This window comes from Panonychus citri, unplaced genomic scaffold (genome assembly GCF_014898815.1).
Source record: "Panonychus citri isolate SS breed McGregor unplaced genomic scaffold, ASM1489881v1 Contig00134, whole genome shotgun sequence".
Classification (NCBI taxonomy): Eukaryota; Metazoa; Arthropoda; class Arachnida; order Trombidiformes; family Tetranychidae; genus Panonychus; species Panonychus citri.
This window is the reverse complement of record NW_026515539.1, coordinates 3,948,751-3,973,257: the sequence shown is the minus strand read 5'-3', so window position 1 is coordinate 3,973,257 and position 24,507 is coordinate 3,948,751. Positions and strand designations below refer to the sequence as shown.

The 24,507-nt window shown below is 31.5% G+C and overlaps 4 protein-coding genes across 4 annotated transcripts in view; 1 reads left to right on the top strand and 3 right to left on the bottom strand.

Annotated features, from left to right (window-relative positions):
* The window catches only part of LOC128391283 (beta-2 adrenergic receptor-like), a 29,795-nt gene extending 27,670 nt beyond the window's left edge, over positions 1–2,125 (bottom strand). The window contains exon 1 of the mRNA XM_053351136.1: positions 837–2,125. Coding sequence (XP_053207111.1) covers positions 837–1,174 — 338 coding nt within the window. The 5' untranslated portion in view covers positions 1,175–2,125. The remainder of the gene's footprint in view (positions 1–836) is intronic.
* Positions 2,126–8,255: 6,130 nt separating this feature from the next.
* On the top strand, positions 8,256–9,006 carry LOC128391403 (baculoviral IAP repeat-containing protein 7-B-like). The gene has a single exon (XM_053351288.1). The coding sequence runs from the start codon at positions 8,410–8,412 to the stop codon at positions 9,004–9,006; it is 597 nt and encodes a 198-aa protein (XP_053207263.1). The 5' UTR covers positions 8,256–8,409.
* Positions 9,007–15,062: 6,056 nt separating this feature from the next.
* LOC128391401 (uncharacterized) lies at positions 15,063–17,063 on the bottom strand. The gene is made up of 2 exons (XM_053351287.1): positions 15,546–17,063; positions 15,063–15,134 (listed from the first exon to the last, which is right to left on the bottom strand). Exons 1-2 carry the CDS (start codon positions 17,061–17,063, stop codon positions 15,063–15,065), a joined length of 1,590 nt encoding a protein of 529 aa, XP_053207262.1.
* Positions 17,064–19,858: 2,795 nt separating this feature from the next.
* On the bottom strand, positions 19,859–20,287 carry LOC128391400 (uncharacterized). Its single transcript, XM_053351286.1, has one exon. The coding sequence runs from the start codon at positions 20,285–20,287 to the stop codon at positions 19,859–19,861; it is 429 nt and encodes a 142-aa protein (XP_053207261.1).
* Positions 20,288–24,507: the final 4,220 nt, after the last annotated feature.

Below are 24,507 nucleotides of genomic sequence, written 5' to 3'. Positions count from 1 at the left end.
CTAGATGAAGAAGATGAATGGATGAAGATGATTGTCTTGCTGTTTAACTTATACAAGGAGAGGATAAAATGTATATACACAATATTTTAGAACCACAAAATGAACTTTCTCTGAAATCAGGGTAGAAAATCAGTATGAATAGATGATGAAATCAAGAGTGAAGAGCAACAAAAAAAAGGTTGAAATTCAGCATAAGCTGGAATTGGAGTTGAGTCAAAAATTGAGGAAAAAAATGACAAATTTCTCATGACAGTTTTCTCATGTTGATATCAATTTTTTTTCCTCTCATTCAAATGATGGAAAAATGTGTCAACCATTAATCTCAATGAAATGAAAAAGGGTTAATCAGGAAAAGGATTAAACATCATCCAAGAAGATTAACAAAGAGTCTTAACATTATCCATGAGATTTTTTTTCCAATTTTTTTTGTTATTATCTTTTCCATCAACAAGACAAACTATTGATAATGATGGAAAAGGAAATCATCAAGTAAAAGTGATGATGATGAACATGAGGGAAGATTCAACAGAATTTAGGAATTTTATTTTTCCATCATGAAAAGTTGATGAGAAAAAGGAAATGAAAACTGTGTGTGAAAATCATCAGATAAAATACAAAGTTTCCAAATAATAACGGTAAATGTTACAAAGTAACCAGAATATTATCAAGTTTTAAAATGAACAAATTGATGAATCAACTCTCGATGAAATAAGAGTGAGATTGATTGACAGGGAAGTTGCAAAAGGAAAAGTTTACATGTTGATGGAAAAAAAAGTTCTATCGAATGTTGAAGTTTCTTTTTCCTCTTGGAGGGAAAAACTTTACTTTGAACTTACCTGGCAAGTAGTATATTGGTTACTGATTTCATGCGACGATATTTATAAACAACCATGATGACAAGTATATTACCGAAAAGTGTACCAACTATAATAAGACACCCGATTATTACACCGATGATTCGAGTAACCATATCTCTTGGTTCAATCTCTTCGGGAACATATCCATCAGGAATGAATGAGTGTAACCATGAAGATGAGGGTAAACTAGAAGATTCTGTTGGTTCAGTTGTCAAATTAACTGATGAGCTTAAAGGGAATTGTGAATTGTTGATGTATCGAGTGACCAATAAACTGTCCGAGTTTCGGTGAACCACAATGTTGGAAGAATTTTTCATTGTGAACAGAATTCCATTGGCAAGGCGAGAACGACAAAGAGGTAGAGTAGAAGAAGAAGAAAAAAAATAATCGAATGAAGAATTTGGTAGATGGATGAGAGATAAACAAGATGATGGAAAAGATTAAGATATCAAAACATGGAAAGAGAAAAGCAAGAGGAAAAAAAAGGAAAATAACGGTTAACAGGATTTTCCCTTTAGACTTTTCGATTCTCTTTGACAATGTTTCACTTTTTTTTTCTATTATCAAAAGTATATATCGAAACTCATTCAAGGATAAAATCAAGAATATGGTGACAACGGTTATCTCTTGAGGGAATGAACATAAAACGTTAACCAAAAGTCACGGACATTGAAAAATCACCATCATGGTAAATGAAACAATCTGAGACACAAGAATCCAAACAATGTTGAGATTGTAAGATGAACATAATCACAAGAAAAACTTTTCTCATGAATAAGAAGAAGAAAAAAGTTGAAAGGGTTCGAAGTTATAACAATGTTCAAATTGTTATCGTAAAAAAATGTCAAGAAATTTCGTTCATGATAATTTGCCGAGTAAAGTGAAAACTATTCATTTGCTGAGATAGAAAAGAGAAAAGTAAATCACAAAATCACATAGACTCAATTCTCGGTTTCAACTTAAACTGTTAGTTTTTTTCTCTCTACTACCGATTGATTGTTGTTCTGTTCATGAGAAAGGTCGAGTTAACAGTGAATACAAGTCCACAGGTTGATCTTGAGATTCTCTCCCTGAACTCACCCTGTGTTATCAGGTTCTCAATGGGAATGCGCAGAAATCGAAAAAATTGATATAACCATCTAACGAATAGAATAACAAAAGATTCTCATGAAGAAGAAGATACAACATGATGGTGAATAAATGAAAATCAAATGTATCAATGAATTCATCGTGATAATATTATGATAATTATTCAGAACATGAGTATGATAAAGATGATGAAGATGGTGAAGATGATGATTTATGTTTAACCCAATCCTTCAAATTATATATAACTCGTAACCCTTTAATTTTATCACGATAAAAAATATTTAACCAACTAATTATTCAATCAATTCCTTTGAGAGACAATTATTCATGAAAATGAAGTTAAGATTAATCTTAATGATGATAATTAATGTTTAACTGTTGTTGAAAAAAAAATAGCAAAGAGTTTCAGTTGACTTGATGTTATCATGATGAAACTTTTATTCATTTCTCTGGTTATTATGTTAATCATTAATTAAAACAAAATCTAGCACAGAAATTACATCGATAATCATGAAAAGATTAACTAGAATTATCAAGTTAATTATCAACAATCTAGTGAAATGAATGACAACATGAGGATAAATTATCGTCAGCATTATCTCACATCTATTCAATTCCTCAATCTTAGATTAGATTAAGAAGATGATAATTATATTAAACGAGAATATCTCCAATCAATTAAGCACATTAATTAATTATTCAATCGAGAATCAATTTATTATCATATCAACATTTTCAACAATTCTAATAACGTTATTATTATTCCAATACATGTATTAATATTCATCAATTGAATTTTGTCTCTTTTTTTTACCTTTACCCTGATAACATTTGTTACCTTGATGATATTAATTTGATATCTCCACCCAAAGATTATCATTCCGATGAGAGTTACTATTATTATTATCATTCTCATTATCAGATATAACCTCATGTTCTGATAATTATTTTTTACCTCAACTTTAATCTATTACAGTAAAACGATTAGTATTATATAATTTTACCTTTTCTTTTCCCATTCCATTGCTTCCTCAATGAGGTTACCCATCCTAATCCAATAAAAATTATATTATTACCTTAATCTTTATTAACTGTTCAGTTTATTGTACAAAATGATGAGGGATAATGATCATGTCCAAAGTAACATAAGTGTTGTAACAGTTATAATGATGATGTAATAATAATAATGATTATAAAAGTTTCAAACTAATGTTTGAGTTTGATTGTGATGATAACAATTATTAGAATTACTTAAAAGACTAAATCAGTGTAATCATGTTCATGATGATGATGAAGATGAGGAATGAACAAGAAAAAAACTATCAACTAATTTCCCCATGATAATAATGTTAAAATAAAATTTCTCCATCATTGCAATTGATTCCATGAGAGGGATCAGAATTATGTTGAAAGTCACGAAATAGTTAACTTTTAGTTTACTTTTCCAATATAAAAGTTCAATCATATTTTTCAATAGAGAAATGAAAATATAAAAAAAAATGAAGAGAAATATTTTTATTATTAGTTATCTGATTTGATATTTTTTCGATTTCGATTGACATGCAATTACAATTCAATTCTATTGTAAACACAAATCCGAAAATCAATTTATCTCTATTTTCTATTTGTTTTTGGGTGTACATTATCGTCGTTCTGACAATTATGTGGATAATAATGAGTTGAAGGGAGAGAAAAGTTAACACTGAACAATTCCAATTTCCCCTCCCTGTTTATTAATATAATCTTCGATTCTACAGAAAGTACACACAATTCATTTCGATATCGGTGAGTTTTATTTTCTCTTCGTAGCAAAAGATCATTCTGTTATTATATAATAGCTTTGTCCTCAATCTGTATCACAGAAAAATAGTTTATTTTTCTCTATTCTTTTCGCGACGATAGAAAAAAGTTTCAATAGCTCTGCTGATTCTTTCATCACCAAAACTTGTTAAATACTTTCAACACTTATATATCAATTCCATTTCCTCATGGGACTACTGAGTCTTTCTAATATTTGAACTTAAACTTTTTCGATTCATACTTCTATTTTCTCGTGTTACTATTAACGATTTCATTATTATTTTCTTACTGATTTCTATTGAATTAACTCTTGATTAACTCTTTCAATGTTATTGTCGATTGAGCCTGATTGTTGTTAGCTTATTCGACGAATGCGTTTTTTTCTGAAACGTAAAATAAAAAAATTTATTACTAATCTTCAAGATATTATAATGCTAAACAAAATTATTACCATTTTCATCTATCAATTCAGTTGTCAGTTCAAGTTTTCAAAAATTAAATAGCAGTTTGTGTTGTATCTTGAGTGATAAGAGTTTTTCAATTTTCTTTTTCTTCTTTTATCAACTTTAATCAATTTTCTTTTTATTTTAATTAATTTTAATTATTTTGTGGTTTTGTTACAAAAATGTATCTTTTTTCTAACAAGGTTTTTGATATATCATTTAAACCTTCAATTTGCTATCAGAAAATTTATCCAATTTGTGTTTCTCGAAATTCGCTTACTAACCTTTTAAACCAGTTGAAAAACGACAATGATATCAACATTTACATTAGTAATTTTGATTATGCCCAAATTATGGAGGACCATGTTATTGTTCCAGTCGTTCCTCAAGTTATCCAGGATTTTGAGGAGACAATTAATACCAAGAATTTCATCAGTAGAATTGAACCAGTTGAGTTAATGGACCCGAGGTTTTTTGTTTATCGACCTATTGGTATAACTTGTTCGAATGAAGCTTTCGTAAAAAATATCTGTTTACTGATGAATCTTCGTTTTGGTTCCTTTAATTATCTTGGTGAGGAGTACAGTGGAGTAAATGGTACAATTTTGATTTTTTCTGTTAAAACAGAATTCGTATCTGCTATAATAGCCTCTGGTAAGTTTATTTATCTTATTGTTTAATTATTTGTTGGTGGTGATATGTTAGTTTATAAATGCTTTATGTTTAAGTTATAAATGTTTTTTAATGTATATAAATTAATGTCTTTTGATTAGTTATATTGATATTATTTTATTTGTTTCTAACTTTTAGGTGGTTCATCTAACCATGGATACCAGGGAGTTCCGGTTTTTACTTACACTGGACTTATAAATTGTGGCTATTGTCACAAGAGGGCAAAGATAGGACATGACTGTATAAGATTACTACTTTGTACTCGTTGTGGGTATCAGCGCCATTCTCAAAACTGTCTAAGGGGAACTAAGAAATGTACTAATTGTAATGGTGCACATAAGGTTGATACTATAAAGTGTACGCGACTAATTAATGATTTGATCCATGGTATTGGTCACTACGATTTGGCCATCAAGAAAGTATTACTAGATGTTTGTAAAAGGTCAAATTCTTACAATAGAGATTAAGGATGTAAACGTAAATTTTAACGAATTGATTAAAAGTGTAGTAATAAAGTTCCATACTTATTTATTTATATAAATGTTATTTAACCATACTTACTGAACAATTCCAATTTCCCCTCCCTGTTTATTAATATAATCTTCGATTCTACAGAAAGTACACACAATTCATTTCGATATCGGTGAGTTTTATTTTCTCTTCGTAGCAAAAGATCATTCTGTTATTATATAATAGCTTTGTCCTCAATCTGTATCACAGAAAAATAGTTTATTTTTCTCTATTCTTTTCGCGACGATAGAAAAAAGTTTCAATAGCTCTGCTGATTCTTTCATCACCAAAACTTGTTAAATACTTTCAACACTTATATATCAATTCCATTTCCTCATGGGACTACTGAGTCTTTCTAATATTTGAACTTAAACTTTTTCGATTCATACTTCTATTTTCTCGTGTTACTATTAACGATTTCATTATTATTTTCTTACTGATTTCTATTGAATTAACTCTTGATTAACTCTTTCAATGTTATTGTCGATTGAGCCTGATTGTTGTTAGCTTATTCGACGAATGCGTTTTTTTCTGAAACGTAAAATAAAAAATTTATTACTAATCTTCAAGATATTATAATGCTAAACAAAATTATTACCATTTTCATTATTACCAGAGTTCATCTTTTAGAATTGTGCCTTTCTATTTAAACATTTATAAGAAGAGATAAGAAAGAAATGAAATGTCTTCGATCACCAAGGTGACCTGATAAATTGAACTTCACTCAATTTGTTGAGTAATTTGCACTTTTCAATTAGGAAAATGTTACCAAGTACAAAGAGACAATTTCACAAAGTTCGCAAAAATTAGGCAATTTTTATTCGTATTTTCGCGTTATTATTTTTTATCGCTTGTTATATGGGATGATCGTTATGATTAATTGGTGTGATGATTATAACTTTACAGAAAACTCGATCAACATCATTGCATTTCTATTCCAATCAGTTTCATTAACGTTTATTTCACTATTTAAAAAGAGAAAACTATCAACGTATATAAATTATTATAAATTTAATAATTATCATAACGAAAAATTTCTAGCAATACAAATCTTACCTTAGTGACTTACACTATGGAGCCTGTTTTTTCATTTCCACAATTAAGTACTTGTAATAATATTTTGATGGATTTTCACCAATATCAGCAACTGCTAGGTTTTAGATTTGTTCAGCAAGTAGTAAGAGTTCAGTCAAAAGATTCAGAAATTGATCTACGATTTCGCTAAATATAAGCAATTAAGATGTGCTGGACTATTCAGCAGTTTTTACTCATTAGTCGTATACGAAGATCAAGGTCATTTAGGTCATTCGTGAAAGAGCGTTTTCAAGGTCATTTGAAAGTTATTTCGTACGAACGCTGATTTGTAATACTTGTGTACAGTTTTTAGAGTTATAAAAGTGTAGCTATAAAGGCTAAGATGAATTTATTGAATGAAAGATTTTCACCGGTTTTTTAATTTAATATTATATCTTAATACTAATGTTGATCTAAAATTTCTGATTTAATGAATTGAATTTTTTGACCTCAACAGCTAAATAATAACTTGTTAACACATGAAAATTTAACCCTTTCCTTCACTATGCAAAGATGTGTTAAATTTCAGAGTTCATCAAAATTTGTTTCCCTTTTACTTGATCATTATCAATATCATATTTGATTAGTCTACAATGAATTATCATCTCTACCATCAAATTGTGATTTATCATCACAAAATTGACTCTAAAAGTGCTCGAAGATTTCATGATAACGTTATCCATAAATCATTTTAATGTAGGCTCATCACTTTACTAGATTTAGTTGAAAAAAGTAAGAATAAGAACCTCAAAAGTTTGCAACATTAATTTGAAATCCCATTTCCATATGGGATTCATTTTCACTTACCATGATCATCAAGGAAAACCGGAAAACTGAATCATTACTAAGAGATTACTGAATATTTGACCTTAAAAACTATACATCTTATTCAAAGCAATGAAGACACAAAAATCAATTGAAGGTCTAATTGTTTTTATAATGAGAAACTTAACTTGATCAGTGTGTTAACCTTTCATCAAAATTATATGAGATTGAATTTCAACAATCAATTCAATAAGTAAATCAGATACAAATACTTAGATATAATATATATCATGGTAATCGCCTTCTTCTTGTATCCTTCAAGTAAAAACAAAAGTTTCATTTCAAGGTTTATCAGTTGAGTTGTTCATCTCTTGGTGTTTTGATAAATCATTTTTTTATTATTTTGATTGTTGACTTTTCAATTTATTGATCTTTATTATATGTAATCAAATAATCAACTGGATGAGAAAACAAACATGAGAGAGATTCAGGTTTATCTAAACAATAAATTTCAATCACTAAATCAATTGGATGATGATGAGAAAAAAAGTTCAGTTGGTAATCAATGGTATATCGATATATGTGTTTTAAGATGAGAAAAGTTTCAGTTACCTGAGGTAGACCATGAATTTAATTTAAATCATGAAAATTCAAGGTTCGATTGAGTTGAAATGAAAAAGGGAAGAGAAAAAGTTTCTCAACTTTAACCTGTCAGAACAAAAGTTTTACCTTTTTTTCTGGATTTTACCTTTGAATTGAATATAAATATAACCATTTACTTTAATTTTGCATTGTTGTTGTTGACAAGAAGCATGATATTTACAGGGGAGATAAAATCAGGATTGGATGGAACAGGGAAAAGAAATTCCCAGAGATTTTGGAATGAAAAAGTTCTGTCAAGCAAAAATCTTTACTCAACATAAATCACCAAGAGAGAAAGAGAGAGTTTTGTGTTGAAAGAAAATCGGTGAAAAGTATTAACCAAAGTAGTAGTGAAAGTACACAAAATGACACAGTCATTCACCCCATGTGACAAACATTTTAGACATTTTAATTAGATCAATTATTGTCAAATCTATGAATAATTATTGATTATTGATTTCCAATTAAAACTATTTATATCTGAATTTGACCTACTAACCGAGTGAGCAATTAGTATAAAAAGAGTGTTCAAACTTCGATCAACATTCAGTTTCAAAATGGAATCTTGTAAAGCTTGTGGTTTTGGTGCTAAAGCTGATTTCGATCAATATACCATCGATTATTATGAAAGTATTGGTTATCAAACCTGTTACTCTGAAAAGTATAGGACTCCACAGGAACGAATGGAATCATATGTCAATTGGCCTAAACCAGAATTGGATATAAAAAAGTTGGTAGATGCCGGATTTTTCTACAGGGGTGTAAGAGATTTAGTATCTTGTTTCCATTGTGGCCTCAACGTACATGAATGGCAGCCAGATGACGATCCATTAATCGAGCACTTGAAGTATAACTCCAAATGTGACTATCTATACGTAAAATGTGGTACAATGTTCTTGGCTAAGACATGCTATGATCTTAAAGGAGAGTTACCATTAGCTGAACTATCAAGAACCGAAATTAATCGATACAACTGTAAAGTTTGTAAAGAGATGGAGGTTGGATGTATCTTCTATCCATGTGAACATGCAGTAGCATGTACAAATTGTACTGTCAAGCTCTCGAAATGTCCGATATGTGATCGTCTAATCAGAAAAGTATTAAGGTTAGCTTTACTGATTAATCTTTCATTTAACGAGGATGACTCTTTGTGAAAACATTACAGTTAATAATGTTGTCATGTCATTTACTTTGAACTCTAATCTTTCTCGAAGTATAATAAAAATGTATTACCCATCAATAAGGTACCCCAGGAGATTCTCCGGGGGAATATTAAAGTATGTTGATGGGTGTTTATTAATTTTTGATTCTGGTAAAATTATTGTAACTGGAATTAAAAACTGTGTAATCTCTTTCAATTTAATAAATCGTTTTTGTATCAATTATCCATCAAAAATTGATTACATTAATTTCAAAGTTGTCAACATCGTGGCTCACTCAAGGTTATCAAGTGATTTTGATTATTCAATACTCAAAAGGTTTCCAAAGTACTCATACGAGCCAGAGTTATTTCCAGGAACACATATCAAAGTGGACGATACCAAGGTTATTTTTATCGTTTTTAAAACAGGAAGGATAACAGTAACCGGTATCAAAGATTATAATGATGTTTCAAAATATTTTGAAAAGTTTAAATCTTTAGCAGAATCAATATAAAGAGAGACAGGGCTATAAATAACCTAGTTATTCAAAAACCATGGATACAAACGAAACCTACAGAATTTGGTGTAAAAAAGTTCTTTTCACTGTACAACTAGTTGTATTGATATCAATGTTGATAACAGCTATTGTTAACATTGTCTTAAAAACCGGAAATCTACCGTTATGGACAGCTTTACTTGGATCATCACTTGGTTATCTTCTTCCAACTCCAAGGTTTCGATCGGGCAAGAGTTCAGATAATGGTGCTTCAAGCTCAGCTCCTTCCTCAATTGTATCATGATAATTTAATATAAAAAAATAAACTAATCTTGAAAATCATCACCATGTCTTATTCAATTTATTTAAAACATTTCACAATGTACATATCAGCCAACTGGCTCTGGTAAAACTTATTTTGTACGTAATATGATAAATGCAGCTGGTAAAATATGTGATCCAGCACCAAAGAAAATAACATATTTCTATGGTGAATATCAGAAAATGTTCAATTCTATGCCTAATGTAAAGTTTATAGAGGGACTATCAGAAGAACATCTATCTAATGCCGGAGGGGATGAACCTGAATGGATAGTGATAGATGACTTAATGTTAGAAGCCAGTAACCAACCATTGATAAGTAATTTATTTACAAGAGGTTCACACCATAGAAATATCTCTGTAATACTCATAACCCAAAACTTTTTTGTTAGAGGGAAGGAAAGTCGGAACATAAGCTTAAATAGTCAGTATGTTGTTTGTTACAAGAACCCAAGAGATAAATCTATGATAACAAACATTGCTAGGCAGATGTTTCCATCAAAGATTAAAAAATTCCAAAACATTTTTGAAAACGCTACAATTAAACCTTATTCATACTTATTCATTGATCTGAAACCTGACACAGATGATAAAGTAAGATTGATCAGCAATATTTTCAATGAGAATGATGATCCAATGATAGCTTATTCTCTTTGAATTTATATAAAAGAAATTAACAATTATCAATCAATCAATATGTCTATCGAAGGCGTTAAAAAGTGCCTTCCTACATTAAGAAAACTTGCTAACGCCAAGACAAAGAAAGAGAGAAATATTATTTTAAAAAAGGCAAAGTCGTGTATCTATTATTCAATATCAGAGATAAGTAAAATACATTAAAGGAATATTCCAATAGATCAACAACAGAAGATAAAGATTTTACCCTACAAAAAACAATTGAGAAGACTTTCCAAGAGATCTGGTGTTCCTTTGAAAGAGAGAAAAGAAATTATTATTCAATCAGGAGGAGCTTTTCTTCCTGCTTTACTTTGGCCAGCACTATCTTATCTCGGTGGTAAACTGGCAGATAGATACATGTAATGAATGTACTTAATAAAATGGTTTTGATACCAGAGAAGGAATATCAAATTCTTAGAAACAATGAAATAAAAGTAGACCACTCGGAACCAGCTGAACAAGAAAAACAATCAAGTATTGATAAAACTGTATTGAAAGATTATCAAGATTCATTATCCAAAGCAATTAAAAACTTTAAAAAGAATAAGGTCATAAGAAAGTCAATAAAAAAGGAAAAATCTCAACCGGTTCCTTCAACTAACATTAAATGGAGCGATATCAAAATCTTTTAAAAAGTGTTTACTATGATATCAAGAGTAAAGGAAGTTTCGGTGGAGCTGATAGATTGTTCAATGTTGCTAAACAAATCGATTCAAGTATACAACTTCAAGATGTAAAGGAGTGGTTGAAAGGTCAAGATACATACACTAATTTTCGAGCCAAGAAACAAAGGTTTTTACGATTACCTATCTTGGTTGATAGAATCGATGAGCAATGGCAAGCTGATTTAATGGACATGTCTTATTGGAGTTCGGAGAATGATGGTAAAAGATACATTCTTGTAGTTATCGATGTCCTTAGTAGATACGCTTGGACAGAACCTGTGGTCAATAAATCAGCCAATTCAATTATAACAGCATTCAATAAAATTTTTTCAAAAGGAAGAAAACCTGAAAAATTACAGACAGATCAAGGAAAAGAATTTAAAAACAAATTTTTGACCCAGTTCTGTTTAACAAATGGAGTCCATTACTTTACAACGACTGACAATTCAGTTAAGTGTGCTATTGTTGAAAGATTGATTAGGACTTTACGTTCACGAATATATCGTTATATTTATTGGAAGCATACACAGCGATATATTGATGACTTAGAGTTGATTGTTGATAATTACAACGATTCATATCATAGAACAATAAAAACATCGCCTAGCTCTGTCAACACAGAAAATCAACAATCGATTGTCACAACTATCCAATCATCATTGAAATCAGATAAGAACAGAAAAAGAGGTTTCAGTGTAAACGATATAGTTAAAATTCCTCTAAATGAGACATCTGATAAAGGAACAACACAACGATGGACAGATGAAGTATTTAAAGTGAAATCTGTTAAAGAAACACCTACCAAGTTCGTATATAAACTTGAAGATCTAGCTGGAGAGAAAATATCATCAATTTTCTATCCAGAAGAGCTTCAAAAAGTTTCATTTGACCCTAATGCAAGATTTAGAGTATCAAAGGTCTTGAAAAAAGATTACGATAGAGAAAAAAGATTATATAAGTACTTTGTGAGATGGGAAGGATGGCCAAAGAAATTCGATAGTTGGGTCTGGGATCTGGACAATTTATCTGAAAAGAAATGACAGAACAATCATCATTCACAATTGACTTAGTTTCAAATGGGTCAATGGACATATATCCCAACAACACAATTTCTTCTTTTCAAAACCGAATTGACCCTCCTTTAGAGTTATCTGGTGATTGGGAAGTTGCATTAACCGAAATTTATTTTCCTCTCAAGTTCTCTGGAGAAGCTGAAATAAAATATAAAATAAAATCCAAATACTTTTACAAGCAGACTACAGGACGTCAAATCCTATTCCAGGATGCTGAATGGGTTGATGCTTCTCCTGAACAAACGATTCGTTTTTTGTATCAGAGCCCCAAAAGTGTTTGAAAAGTTAAATCAGAGTTTTAAAGAATCATTCAAACCTCCTTCCTTTGCCCCCCGAAATGATGTCATAAATCAGAATCTTGAAATAAGTGAAAATCAATTGAGCTTGGGGATGATTTTTGACAATGAATCATCAACACATATAATTGAAAAAGTGCTCCCAGAACACAAAGACACAGTTTTACTTGACACTTGGCTTGATGGTAATTATACGAAAGCAAAGCAGTTTGCTTTTGGTAAAGCTCCATATCAGTGGGTTTACAGCGGTCTAATTTATGCTCCATTTTTCACTACAGAGGTTAAAAAATATTTAGGAATGAATCATGTCCAAGATTCAGACCTCAACTTTCATAAATCGAGGATTTTCTTAATCCTACAGAAAATTTAACCTGAAGCCAAGAAAATGACGCGATATTTCTAATGTATCTATATACTGATATTATCCAAGATCATATAGTAGGTGGGACTCAATCACCTGTGTTACGTGCTTTACCATTAACAAGTGGTATCTACAAAGATACTGGATATTGTACGTTCTCTCATCGAATATATTACCCTGTTCGAAAAAACCACATTGGTGAAATATCAGTGCTACTCATGACTCTGGAGAGCAGGTGTACTTTGAATCTGGTGGAAGAATGTTTTTAAGTTTAGATTTTAGAAAGAAGACAAAAGTTGTATAAAGAAGAAATATCAACTATTTGTCATCTAAACATGTACCGTAAATCATATTGTCCTAAAGATAGTGATTTTAATCACTACTACACAAATCAAAGTGGTTCAGGGTTCAATGACATAAGAATTGTACGTGCTCCTAGATATCAAAGAGGTTATGGATTTGGAAGTTTTTTCTCAAGACTAGCCATGCCAATTTTGAAATACATTGAAAAGAAGCCTTAGATAAAGGTGTTACTCTTGGTAAGCGTGTTGTACAAGATCCACAGATTCAGAAAGCTTTCAAAGACAGTGTTTCTGATTTGGCCACAAAAGGTTTAGAAAAGATAAAAACAAAGTCACAAACCGGTAGTGGAAACAAAAGATTATATAAAAGAAAGAAAACTGTCACAAAAGTAACTTTACGAAAAGTGAAGAAACGCTCACCCAAGAGCGTAATCAAAAAGAGAAAGACAACTAAACGAGACATTTTCAATAATTAAGATGGAATTTATTCACAACTCCTCGACACCAGCAACAATAGCTGAACTAGATTTATTTAGTGTTCCTCCAACACAAACGGTCGTCGAGACAATGTATGATGTAGAGTATCGTCCAGTTGGGTCATTAGACAATTCAAAAATATTTGAATTTGTAGTTCCCGCTTCTGAACACTATACTGATCTTTCAGCTACATATTTACATGCTAAATTAAAAATTGAATACAAAGATCCAATAAAAGATGGTGACAAAATTGTTCCTGTTAATAACTACGCTACTTCATTGTTTGAACAATGTGATGTTTATCTTGGTAGTGTCAATTTAAATCCAGGTAATAGTTTATTTCATTATCAATCACATCTCGATGACTTGTTCTTCAAACATGAGTCACCAATTGATGCTTGTCAGCTGATTGATGACGATGAAAATGTAAGAGTTGAGCGTGTTAAAAAGGACTTTGATTTGATTCTTCCGATACATGCCCCAATGTTTCAACAAGAAAAATTTTTGATCGATGGTGTACCGATAACATTAAGATTTAAATTGGCACCAGATACATTTGGATTGACCTGTTCCACTCAAGGACCAATCAATTTGAAATTTCAACAGCTTTCACTTTTCGTAAGACGAGTGAAACTTTTTATGCCCGTTCAGATGACAATTGAAAAAAACTTGACCAACTCAATGGTAAAATACTATTTCCAGCGTAATGAGGTTAAATCATATCACCTTGTGAGTGGCTTCGCTGCCAATAGCATTGACAATGTGTATAATGGTCAACTACCCCGAAGGGTCATTATTGGTTGTATCTGACAAGTCTTTCAACGGAGATACAAACTGATCCGTTCAAATTTGAACACGGAAATATTAAAGAGATTGCTTTTGTTGTTAATGGAATAAAGATACCAGCTTCTGCTTATAAACCGGATTTCAAGAATAGTATTTATGTTCGTGAATACTACAACATGTTCCGTCAATGAACCAAGAGAATGGAATACCTAAAATTAATATCAAGTACAAAGACTATGCAAAGAACCACCCTTTGTTTGTTTTTGATTTAAGTGATGACGGTACTCTTACCAATGAATCTGGGGCTCTATCATTGATTAAACGAGGTAGCGCTCGAATAGATATTCAATTTACTGACGCTTTAACCACAGGTCTACACATGATAGTTTTTGGTGTTCATGACAACGTACTACAAATCGATTCATCGCGGAATATAATTACAGACTATTGATGGCATTAACTACAATCGATATTGATTCGAGATTGAAAAGTACTCACAGTTCAAAGGTGTTTATCCTCTTGATAAATTACCTTTTGAAATATTAGCTAAACCTTTTGGTATGGTGATAAATCTTGATCCAAGTTGGAAAACTGGGTCCCACTGGACAGCTATCTATATTCCAGAGTATGGACCAGGTTTATATTTTGATTCATTTGGTAATAGACCATTGGATTTAATCACTTCCTTTTTGGAAAGAAATTGTAAATTCAATGGATTTAAATATAACCATTACATCTACCAAGGAGATTTATCAATAAAATGTGGATTGTATTGTATTCTCTTTCTAGAGTCTTGTTTTGAAAACAAGGATTTACCATTAATTAAATGTAATTCAGAAATTAATGAATTTATAATAAAAAATATTTATTAAAACAACTATTTTTGTACAATTTTATAATGTCCGTGAGCTAGTGTAGATACTCCATCGTCAAGTATAAATCTTTTATCATCCATTGGTGATAATGAAACTTTGTTTAGTCTTATAGAAGAAATTTGATGATTTTTAGATTGTAATCTATGATTAATATGATGATAAATGGTGTTGTCATAGAGACAATCTCTGTAGTTTTCTATTGAGATTTCATTTTTAATCACAGCCTTTTGTACTCCCTTGGCGGTAAGTTTTTTTCTAGTTCCATATTTGATAGCATAAAGTTTTGATTTCAGGGCAATAACTTCATCAATGGTTTCTCCATTCATCTCATCTTTAAGGTACCCGAGTTTTTTCTTATTCGAATTATCATGGAGAATATGTGATGTTGGATAATCAGAAAAGTCCATGATATAATCTAGTTCTTTTAAATCAGCTACAATGTCTTGAGTTTGTATATGATATATGAAACTGTCAGTGTCGGTATATACAAGTGATAAGTTTTCACCATATTTGGGCCGGAAACAATCATAATGAAGTTTATACATGTGTAACTTAGATAGTTCCAACACAGTGAACCCCAAGTAAATCGGTTTATCGAGCTTGACTTCAAACTTTCGTAATTTAACAATGGCTAAATCATTTTCCAAGATGAAAAACTGTTCAAACATTGGCTTACGAATTTGTTGAAGAGCTTGTTTACCATTCTGTATCACCTTGACTTTAGTATGTTTCCTCTTATCTTCTATACTTTTTCCATACAATGAGTTGACCATGAGTTTCCAAAAGTCTTTTTCAAAGGTAGTTGCCGCTTTTTGTCTGTTACTTGTACACATTTGAATATAAGGTGATAACCAAGCTGATTGATGAAAACTAATTATTCTATGGATTTTATTCAATTTTAATCCTTTGTCAAGATAGAAACGTAAATTTCGACCGTGAACGACGTAATGATGTTTATCAAACAAATTTGGGATGAGCTTTTCAGTTTCAGTACGTTTTAATCCTTGACTTTCTATTTTAGCAACCAAATCCTTTTGATACTTACTCATCCATTCAATTTTAACTGATAATCTTTCAGGCGCTAAAGGATAGTCATTATGATAGTCATGTAATTCACTTGGATATAACAAGTCTACTTCTAAAATATAACCAGTATCACCATCCAAATTACCATTTCTTATCGTCTCAATTGTAGAATCAAACAAATCTGGTGACACCCAAGAAAAGTTCTTCATGGGAAGGACATCGTTCAGTGCAAATCCATACAAGTTGTTAACATCCAAATATGTGATGTATGATGAGGGTTTTGTTTCATCATAATTCTCAGAGTTTCGGTTATTAGCAATGACGTGTCTCTTCATTGCACAAGAGATACCACCCCTGATACCTTTTTCAATCATTAAAATCATATCAATATCAGTGAGAAGATCCAACTTATTTTTCGTTGACTTGAGAGCGGCGTCCCATGTTAAACCTGGTGTTGAAAAGTAATGACATGGGTCCAAGCCAAACTGATTAATACTTGTAGCTCTGAAATTTTGAAAGATACAAGTCAAAAGTAGCACATCAATTTTCAAATAAATATCATGAAATTCACCCAGTGTTTCACAACCAAAATGATTCCACATATCAATCAATCGATCATAAGATTGTTGATCGATTGATTTTTTCGTGAGATGAGAGTAGAAACATTCGATTGGTGGTAGCGCGCGCTCATTGAATCTATCCCAAGAGTCCATGTACTCATAAGGTAGAGATCCTTTTCCAAGTATGTGGGTAGATCATCTTCTTTGAACATTTGTAACAAGTATGTTGATTTAGATTCAGTAGACAAGTTATTAGCCAATGTATCTAAACTTGAAAGGAGAAAAGCTAAACTATCTAGAAAGATAAAGTCATCCATAAAGAAAGCAATGTACTTTTCTGTATTTTGAGGGATGACGGCTATGTTCTGAACTAAATTTGATCTTAACCCACTGATTATAAGGTGAGCATCGTAACCTTTGAGATTATGAAAAATAATAGGTAGTTTATGTGGTAGTCTAAGTTTAAGATTACATGAGTTATGAGCTGGCCTCGATATGATCCAGTTAAATGGCAATGATCTAAAACCTTATCATTAACTAAAGGCTCATTACATACATAACACTCTAAAGCTTGTTCAAATGCTTCACGTTCCTCATTGAAAGTATTGCTGGTTTACTATTGCTTTCCAAGTGTTCTCTTAAGAACATCTGTAGCTCCAATAAAGTTTCAATAAGTTTTCAGCAGCTTTTTCCCTCGATAAAATTTCTTTGATAAAATTTGATTATTCCAATCAACTGCCACGAGTCCAAATGAACAAGCTTGGTGTTTTTGATATTCAAAGGTATTATTACCTAAAGTTTTATCTGATTTAACAACCAGGGCCTCAAAATCAGCGTAAACAACATAAGGATATGCTATTGTTTTATCTAAACGATAAAACTCACAAATCTTTGGTACTTTTCCTTGACCTGGTAGTAATATACGTTGAGCGGTGACATCTTTACAGTAGGTTTGATGGTTCGATAACAAATACTCTTGTCTGAATCCTGATAAACAATAAGGACAGTAAAACCTTTCCCAAGCCCTGTTGTTTCGTACAAAAGCATTGAAGTTGTTTATACAGTAATAATGGTCATTATATAAAAACAAGTTTACATGTTTACTTGAAGGGTTTTTATTGACCCTCAATGGAACAATCTTTCGATGTTTATCCATTGTCAGTGTATAAATGTTGATTGAAATCTTGTTTCTCCTTTCGAATTTATCGATTTGGGAGAACGGTGTAATCGGATCAATACCAGTAAAGTCGTAGAGACTAGTCAGGTTCCTATACTTTGATACTCTTTTTCTATCCTTAACCTGAGGATGTAAGGATATTAAAACAGCCCATTTAAAACAATGGGTTTGACAGTTTGGTGAAATTAAACTTTTCTTTTTCAAGAGCATTGGTGGTAATTTAACTGATGAACATCCACCACTATTTTCTTTCAATTTACATATTCTTATTTCGATTGTACTTATCGATTTAAGTACCCAGCCACTTCCTCTTTGAGTAAATTGATCAACAACTGAATCGAGATGTTGAGCCCAGGCTGACATCGTTTCATCGAACTGTGATATATGAGTAAATGGTCTCATTTGAGTCACTTTGTAAATCTCAGTTGTATCAATATCACCATCCATTTTTTGTTTAACAAATCTTAGTAAAACACAGACTTGTACTTTATGTGACCCTATTGTTTTTAGAATTGAATCTAATAAATTTTCAATATTTTGACGCTCATTTGTAAATAAACTTTCCAATGATGACCATTTTCCTGTTTTGACATAGATGGCAAAACATTTTGAAAGCTTTCTTGTGTAGGGTGTAGGTGAAATCACTGGTTAAAGTTGATAAATTTCTGTTGAAATTTTTGCAGAGTAGTAGATGGTCTACGAATAGACTATTTTTATTGAAAATTTTATCACATGTTGAACATTTAACAGACTTGAAACTACAATCTCTTCTATGTATAAGATAAGATTTATGTTTGGTAAAGCTTTCCTGACACTTGCTACACTTGATCATGTTACACTCTGAATTGTAAACAGATTTTGTATTCGATTTATATAAGGTTTTAATCATGTCAATAGGCGTATCTATATCCTGATACCATCATATTCTAAGCTATCTAATAGATATATTCTTAAAACAAGTAACAGAAGGAGTATAATAAGTACTAGAGTAATGAAATAAACAGCCATCATTCATGTAATTATTCTTCCTTGGTTTCTTTTTATAGTCACGAAATAAGTTAAATAAAGCATCGTTTGAGCTCATTTTTTTTTATTAAAATTAAATCTTAACGGATACAAAGTAAATAAGGATAAAATATAGTTAATGTTAGTAGTTAATGTTAAAGATAAAAAGATTAATGTATATATCAAGTTTCAATTCACCCCCAGATGATTTCCCCCATTGCAGCGAAGACATTGTTTGGAATTGAATAAGCCGCAATCTTACTTATCTCAGAACCAGTAAGAGTAAGAACAGATTCTTTCACCTCAGTTTTGATCGAAAAATGCCAACATCCATCAACTCTCAGATGACCGGATACAGTTCGTCCTGGAGCTACAGTAAACTCAAACTTCCGTTGTTCACCTTCAGTAATACAAACTAATCGATCCTTCAGCTTTTCATACTCTTCCAGACGTAAGAAGAGTCCAGATTTTGTAGGGATAAACATCTTCACACCATTGACCATCTTTTCTCGTTTCTTCCGTATATCAACAAATGTTGAATCGATTGATTTTGATTTGTTTACGGAGATCCAGGTAAGAGGAGCGATTTCACAGGTCATGAGTTGTTGAAAATTATCCTCAAAACGGGTCGATCTTGGTCTTTCAGCTGGTGGAGAATTTTGTTGAGTTGTAACATTGGAGTTGCTGGAATACATTTTGATGTTGTTTCACTGATGAATCAAAACTGAATGATGAAGTTCTCTTTTCTATCCTTCCTTTTATACAATTATCGACCTGAAGAGCCAAACCCACAATCACATCGAGTAGTGATTGTCTCCACCTCTTCTTTCTGATAAAGAACAGCAAATGTAGCTTTTTCACATATCATTTGAGCGATACGCATTCCTTTTGTGATGATAAACTGTTCATTTGTATTGTTAGACAGAATTACCTTAACTTCCCCAGTATAGTCAGGATCGATAACTCCACCTTGAACTGTTATTCCTTCTGAGGCCAAACTAGACCTTGAAGCTAAACGTATATACGTCCCTTTAGGTGGAGTCACTTTTAACCCAGTTTTAATAATAACTTGACCTCGAGCAGGAACAATGGTATCTTCATAAGATGATACATCAAATCCAACAGACCTTGGTGTAGCTTTAAATGGAACAGGAACATCAGGAAACATTTTAACAAAGTAGAGTGATCGAGACATGATTGATTAATAAACTGTACATGTTAGTTGTTGGTTTTATATTGAAATCAAGTGAGATAATTGGGCGTTAACTGACTCATTTATCCTTGATAAAGTTATTAAATTTGACCTGAATCTTTCCATTGAATCTGATGTAATTGAGTATTTATTTATGTCAATGCCGAAATAATCCAACAGATAAAGTAGTTGAACTTTATCTCCGATTGTTAATGGTTGAAAAACTAATTCGTTGGACCAAAGAAAGTATAGAACGACATCTATCAACCATTCATCAACATTACCTAAATGAAAAAAAGGCTTTAGTTACGATTTGTTTCTTGAAGGGATAGGTTGATAATACATCTCATTTTGATTTCAAGCTTGTTGGTTCGAATATAAGGACCAAATAATGTTGACTTCAAGGTTAAAGATTTTGTAAATGATATCGTTGGGTGTTGTTTTTTAAGTCTCTGTATGAACACTGGCTTCAACAATCGATACTTAGTATTCGAAATCCAAAACACAATATCATCTTTCTCCTTACTCTTAATGAATGTTTCGACATAATCGCGTTGGTTGAATAAGATTGATGAAACCATCTGAAAGTATGTATATAAGAAAAAATAAAATTTTATTAATTAAGGTTTTATTACACTGATTCTCTTTGTAATTGTTTGTCGACAAATGGGACAAGGACTTTTGTTTCTCAACAAAACTTCATCACAATCAATACATGTTGCTAAATGAGCACAAGGTAAATACAGCATTGTTTGTCCCTTTTCAAGACAAACACAACATGAATCCTTTTCATTCGTCTCATAACTCGACTCTGCTATAAAAGGACATTCAGGTGAAAGTTTCTTATGAGCCACCATAGGATGTCCAGGTAATTTTCCATCAATTGCAATCCGGCAAAAGGCACATTGTACAACCCTTTCAAAACCGGTCCAGAAGAATCCACTTTCAACGAAATAGTTTTTATGAGCTACCGGAGGAGGAGCATTGTTGAAAGAAAAAACACGGTTCATCCTTATCTTGAACAAGTTAAAAACTTTCTCAGGGTTGATGACAAACTCGTCTTCGGAGAAAATTTGTAACAAATCATCTTGAGTCCTAACAACCCGCGAAACCTTCAATTTGGGAGGTAAGTCCTTGTTGGAGGTGGAATCAAGAATTGGTTTCGATGAATATAAATTCACACAACCAACTTTTTTCAGTTTCAAGTTTGGTTCTTTTCCATTCAAGAAAGAACATTCTGGACTGAAAAACTTGTGTATATATGCAATGTCTTCTCTCAAAATAGAGTGATCAAGCTCAAGTCCACATGCAAAACATTGAACACATTCTTCCTTCATGAAGAAACCATTTTGAAAAACTGTTACCCATCTACTCGGAGCCCATGGACATGTTAAATATCTATTTCTTTCCTGTTTCATGAAAAGATATTTTTCAAGAGCAGCTTTCATGGTAGGACACTCCCAAACTTCAAATATTGGTGAAAACATTACCTTTATTTCCTGAAATGAAAAAGAAAAAATATCAATGTTATAACAAAATTTTATTTAATAGAATTCTTTTCAATTCTATTTCTTTTTTCAGGTTCAATGTATACAATCGATGATCAACACATTTCTTCATTTTGTGTCTCAAATATCGACACTTGATTAACCAAGATTCAGCTTGACTGACCCTTGGGCACTTGAAAGTTGAGGCAAATATACAAAGGTTTACATATTTTTCTTGGTTAATTTTACAATGAATTTTTCTACTATCATCAAGTGATAATATTTTGTTTTTAGAGCATCGGTTACAATGAATTGTTTTGAGCTCCATTCTTTTGTGTATCTTTTTCAAAAGTTTAACAAGTGATGAAGCTAAACAAACAGAACCAGTGTTTTCGGTTGGACAGCAATCATTTTTGGGAATCGAAAGGTAACGCTTCATTTGAGACTCAAGTTTATTCAACTTAAGTGTTTTTTCAAATGAAGAAACCTTTGATGGAATTCTCGAACCCGAAATAAAAGGAGTGGAAGAAACCGTTTCCGAAATTATTTTCATCTTACCTGAAGTAAAGAAAAGATAAATAGACAAATGTAAATAAAAAGTAATTGTAAGTTTATTAATTAATAATATTTTGTGAACGAAATGTCAACATAATCGTAAAAGAGAGGGTCATATTCATGACAAAAATTATAAAATTGTCGATTATTGATTATGAACAACCAACGTTCATAATCAATTGAAGTAATAGTGTTCAAAAGCTTTTTCTGCCATTCAGCATCGAAATGCATGTAAATGGCGAAAAAGTCAACAACTTTGAATCTAAAATCAGCCAGATTGATTGGCTCATCATCAGGTAGGTCAACTGTTGAAGCAGAATTACTATTTTCTCTTACAATTTGAATTTTAAGAGGGGCTATTTGTTTTGCTTGGTACATTTTTACCTTAAAATGGATGTCCGAAGGTTTATCCGTAGATCAGTGTGAACTCTGGAGATTGGATTGAGTTAAAGGGAGTTGGAATAACTGATGGATTGATGGCGATTATTGGACCAAAAGACCAGTTGATCAAAAGAATAGCCGGTTTTGAACTGGTATTGATGTTCAAAAGAGTCAACAAGGAAAATGTGGTAAAAATAAAGACCAAGAGTATCGGAGAAGGATGTGGAAAAGAAAAGAATCAAGTGGTGAATAGAAATCTCCGAGAAATAATCTAGACAAAGGTTGAGAAGACCAAGAGTACCAACAAAAGGACGATGAAAAGACAAGAATTGAGTGATGAATAGAAGAAGAGAATCAACCAAGAAGAAAAAGGATTGAGAAAGTGACCAAAAGTACCAGCAAAAGGACTATGAAAAGAAAAGAATCAAGTGGTGAATAAAAGAAGAAAAGAATATTGAAATAAAGAAGAAGAACAGAAGATTGATGATGATGAAGTGGCCAGAAGACGTTAATGTTGATAGTAGAAAGACTGGAACTGAACTGATGATTTTCTATCTCTCTTGCTTTGTTTTTATACTTTCGTTTGAGGAAACAATTCAAAATGTTTGTATTGTTAAAGCTACGATTGTGATTGAGGAAAATTTTCAATAAATGAAAACAAACAGATACAACCTTTACTCAACTAAATTAATTGAAATCGTGAAGTACCATTTGATTAATGATCAAATAATCCTTGACTGTTTGAACTTTTGAACAATCATAAATCATGAATATCCTTAAGCTGTCAAACTTGAATTGTTCGTAGTTTTTCCTTGATGTTAACTGACTATTGATACTAATGGTCATTGTGGTACTTGACATTTTTCAACATCCTTTTCCTTATGTTGAGAATGTATGAACATCAATGAGTAATTGAAATTACCCTTAAAATCAATTGATTCAATGCTTAATGCTATTTAACTACAATTGATTAGATTGAGGACAATAGGTCGTGTTATCGTAAAATTTTTTTTGTCATATATCAATAGACTATAAAGTGTTTACTGTGTTGACACAGTGTTTTTCAACAAAACACCAACAATTCTAGTATTAAGGGCAAAAATCAATTGATAACAATGTAAAAGAATAACGGCTGATAACACATTGAAGACAAGACATAAGCACAGCTTTAGACATATTTTCTTGTAGAATTTTACGCTGGTTAAGATGAGCTATTGTACAGTCGCGCAACAAATTGTCTAGGGTCTAAAATTTTTGAAGTTTTAGAAGGTCACGTGATTCTTCATCAAAAATAGTCGGATTTGGATGTGCTATACATTTTGAAAAGCGCATAAAAGTTGATCATAACTAGATGAAACTATGGTCTCATTGTCATCTAGTCATGGGTTAAAAATAAAACAATGTTTTATTAGTTTAAAATTGATTCATATTGGTAACTTCGTTATTTTCAGTCCTAGAGTGTTATCGAACATATTCATGATGGACATTTAAAGACAAATCGAACGGTGAAATCCGTTTTCAAATCGGACAAGGAATAAAGGATTTAATATTATATTAATATTTTACATACTAGCTGTAGAAGCTGCTGCCATCTATTGGTAACAATCAATGATAAAATGAATGATTTTTAGTGATCAAAAGTCAATTTTGCTATTTTTTGAACGGTTAGAGTTACATGGATATCTTATACATTTTTGAACTCGTCTCGTTAAGACGAATTCAACGATAGTCTTCTTTTCACAATTGGACCAATAACAAAGTTGACTTTGTGCTCAATAGTCAATTTTTGTATCTTTCGAA

What these genes read in the sequence shown, in the direction of transcription:
- LOC128391403 (XM_053351288.1), top strand. Translation starts at nt 8,410, where the DNA reads ATGGAATCTTGTAAAGCTTGTGGTTTTGGTGCTAAAGCTGATTTCGAT.
- LOC128391401 (XM_053351287.1), bottom strand. Translation starts at nt 17,063, where the DNA reads ATGGACTCTTGGGATAGATTCAATGAGCGCGCGCTACCACCAATCGAA. An exon ending in CCAAGGGAGTACAAAAGGCT is followed by an intron (nt 15,135 to 15,545) that starts GTGATTAAAAAT and finishes CTTTCCAAAAAG; the next exon opens with GAAGTGATTAAATCCAATGG.
- LOC128391400 (XM_053351286.1), bottom strand. Translation starts at nt 20,287, where the DNA reads ATGTCTCGATCACTCTACTTTGTTAAAATGTTTCCTGATGTTCCTGTT.